This window comes from Antrostomus carolinensis, unplaced genomic scaffold (assembly GCF_000700745.2).
Source record: "Antrostomus carolinensis isolate BGI_N321 unplaced genomic scaffold, ASM70074v2 scaffold25582, whole genome shotgun sequence".
In the NCBI taxonomy this organism is placed as follows: Eukaryota; Metazoa; Chordata; class Aves; order Caprimulgiformes; family Caprimulgidae; genus Antrostomus; species Antrostomus carolinensis.
In genome coordinates, this window is record NW_010297944.1 from 1 (window position 1) to 3300 (window position 3300).

General features: G+C 59.1%; 1 protein-coding gene across 1 annotated transcript; it reads right to left on the reverse strand.

Moving 5' to 3' along the window:
• Positions 1 to 6: 6 nt before the first annotated feature.
• Positions 7 to 2875, reverse strand: LOC104520572 (deoxyribonuclease-1; the record flags this gene model as incomplete). The annotated part of the gene is made up of 6 exons (XM_010162296.1): positions 2729 to 2875; positions 1953 to 2041; positions 1708 to 1791; positions 1450 to 1565; positions 342 to 454; positions 7 to 40 (listed from the first exon to the last, which is right to left on the reverse strand). Coding segments are annotated over exons 1-6 (583 nt in total), but the record flags the coding sequence as incomplete, so codon positions are not given.
• Between the last annotated feature and the right edge of the window lie 425 nt (positions 2876 to 3300).

Genomic DNA, 3300 nt, shown 5'->3' on the forward strand with positions numbered 1-3300 from the left:
AGGAGCAGTCGGCGTTGAAGTCACCCAGGAGGAGGATGTTCTGTGGGGCAGTGTGTTGTGTGTCTGACCATGGACCTCACAGGGCACCAAGGGCTCCCTGAAATCCTACAGGGCAGCAGGAAACCCCCCTGGGGCTCCTCAGCATGAGGGGACAAGCCCCCAGTGATGGTAGCAGAGCCACTCCATGCGTGGACATTGCCGGGGTGGCACCTGCTCCAATGGGTGTGAGAGGTCTCCTGTAGGACACATCCCTCCCAGGATGGCTGCTGGGATGTGTGGTGGCCATACCCCAGCACACCCCAGTGCCCCAGGGAGGAGCTGAGCTCCCCGACGGCACTTACGTTAGTTGCCCACTTGTTGACGACGTCCATGTAGACATCGTAGAGCGCGTCGATCTCATCCGCCGCGCTGCGGGGCTCGGCGTGCAGGGGCACCAGCACAAACTCTTCCACCTCTGCTAGACAGGCGGCCATCAGCCCCCAGCTCGGGTGTGGCACCCGGGGAGGGAGCAGGAACCCCAGGGGACCACCCTGGGCTAAGCCCCAGCTGCTGGCTGGGAAAAGCTGCTGAAGAAAAAGGGTGGATTGGGTTTTTGTGGTCTGCCTGTCCTCCAGGCTGGAATTTCCAGCAGGGACCTGAGTGACTCTGCATGTGGTTTGGGGTTTGCTGCTTTTTTCCCCCATCATTTTTTTCATGGGAGTGGGAGAGAGATGAGAGAGTGTGTGTGCCCCGGGGGAGCTGCTGGGGAGGTGGAGGTGGTGGCATGGGGTAGGAGATGGCACAAAATGGGAAATGGAAGGTTATGGGACATGGCACATGATGGGAGATGGCACATGATGGGAGATGGCATGTGATGGGAGATGGTACGTGATGGGAGGTGGTACGTGATGGGAGGTGGTACGTGATGGGAGATGATATGTGATGGGAGGTGGCAGGCAATGGGAGATGGCATGTGATGGGAGATGGTACGTGATGGGAGGTGGTACGTGATGGGAGGTGGTACGTGATGGGAGGTGGTACGTGATGGGAGGTGGTACGTGATGGGAGATGATATGTGATGGGAGGTGGCAGGCAATGGGAGATGGCATGTGATGGGAGATGGCAGGCAATGGGAAACAGCATGCAACTGGAGGAAGCAGATGGTGGGATATGGCATGAGATGGGAGGTAGCAGGTGATGGGATGTGGGACACAATAGGAAAGAGCTGGAGACATGATATGGCAAGGAACTGTAGAGAGCCCACGATGGGAGATGGCACATGGTGGGAACAGCAGGCAGGGCCAGCCATGCTGGGCAGGTACCCAGGAACCCTCAGCACCCATGGGTGGGAGAAGGCCCCACAGCAGTGAAGGACCCCAGGGTGCAACCCCCCACCTGGCAGGCACAGCTCTACAATCAGCCCCATGCAGAGGGGACCCAACACCAGCCCCCAAGGCTGGCTCTGCTCACGGGTGGTGGGTGAGGAGAACTTCACAATGAAGGGCTCCCTGCTGAAGGTATCGGTCCCGCAGGGCTCACAGCCATCGTCGTAGTAGTAGCTTCCCAGCACAGAGACCAAGTCCGACCTGAGGAAGGAGAGCAGGGCAGCCCCTGGCACTGCTCCCACCACAGCCAGGGCTCCCAGAGATCCCACCACCCTTTGGGGGCTGCTGGGGGGGTGGACAGCAAGGGACACAGGGGACATCAGGCCCTGGCAGCATTCCTTACCTGTAGATGAAGACGTACTGCTCCTTGTAGCTGTTCCGACCCAGGGGGATGCTGTCCAAAAAGCTGTACGGGTGTGGGGACACCCTGGAAGTGAGATGTGGAGAGGGTGAGAAGAGGTTCCCAGTGCCCCATCACCCATCGGGCTCTCACCGGCTGAGCCAGCGGTGTCCCAGCACAGCAAGACAACGACCGGGGTCTGTCCTGGTGTCCCATTTGCAGGCACCCCCTGCCCTGAGCTGGCCCACCTGTTGAGCTGGTCCATGAGCTTCTTCACAGCGCTCAGGTCGGTGTCCCGGACCTCCTGCACCACGGTGATGTCATACCCCGACAAAATCTGGGGGGACAAGCTCAGAGCTGCTCACCCCTGGCCAAGAGCTACTGGTGAGGGCACCCATGGGTGCCTGGGCTGGGCTGTGAAGGCTCCCAGACTGGCAACAGGGGAACAGCAGGGACCCAAGAGCCCAGGGAGGGGGCTCCTTCTGCTGATGCCAGCGTCCTCTCTCCTGAAAGGACTCTGGAGTGACAGAGTGCCCTCTAACACCCATCTGCCTACCACCCACCATCCCAGCAGCTCCTCGCTCACAGACTGCTCTGAGTGAGGAACCTGGGCAGCACCAAGCATGACCCGTCCTCAGGTGGGAATCAGCAAGAGTGGAGATGGCCCGGAGTTGAAGATGGTGATGGGGGAAGAGTGGGTGGGTGGATGGATGGAGTCATGGACAGACGGAGGGAGGTGTGAATGGATGGAGTCACAGATGCATGGATGGAGGCATATATGAATGGAGACATTGATGGATGGATGGATGGATGGATGGATGGACAGATAGATGGGTGAAGGAATGGATGGATAGATGGATGGGTGGATGGATGGAGGCATAGGTGGATGGATGGGAAGTGTGGACAGGTGCATTGATGGGTAGGTGGATGCACAGATGGCCATATGGATGGCAGTGTCTGCCCCAAGCTGGCTGCATCCCAGAGACCAGAGCATCCAGGAGTCCTCCTCTCCCCCAGCACTCACAGAGACGATGATATCTGCAACAGTCTGGTTGGACATCTTCTTGTCTCCAAACACCCTGATGTTGAAGGCACTGATCTTCAGCGTGGTGGCCACTTGTAGCAGCAGACCTGCAACCAGCAGCAGCAGCACCAGCTTTGAGGCCGCCATCCTGCGTGCAGAGGGACAGGGACAGGCTCAGCCCCCCTCAGTGGGAGAGGAATTTGGCATAGGTGATGATGGTGACCATGCTATTCCCACTGGCTGTACTGGTTTGATGGAGAGGTGTCCATTTTCCAGTGAACCACCAAGACCCAGGAATGGTGCACCCCATCCAGCCCTCCAGCTCCAGCCTCGGGCTGCTGAGTCCTTATCTCTGCCTCAGGTGGGGCCTCATCCTGCCTGTCCCTCCTGGGACCTCCCACGAGCACAGAGTGGAAAATTCACTGGCAAAGGAGCAAATGCCATTTCATGGTGACGCAGAGCAGTCGCTTCCTCATTCACCACGCTCAGCCTGGACACCTCTCCTGGCCCGGGACGGGTGGCAGCGGCTGGGGACACCAATGTCCCTTGGCTTGTGTCTCTCCCACCCCTCT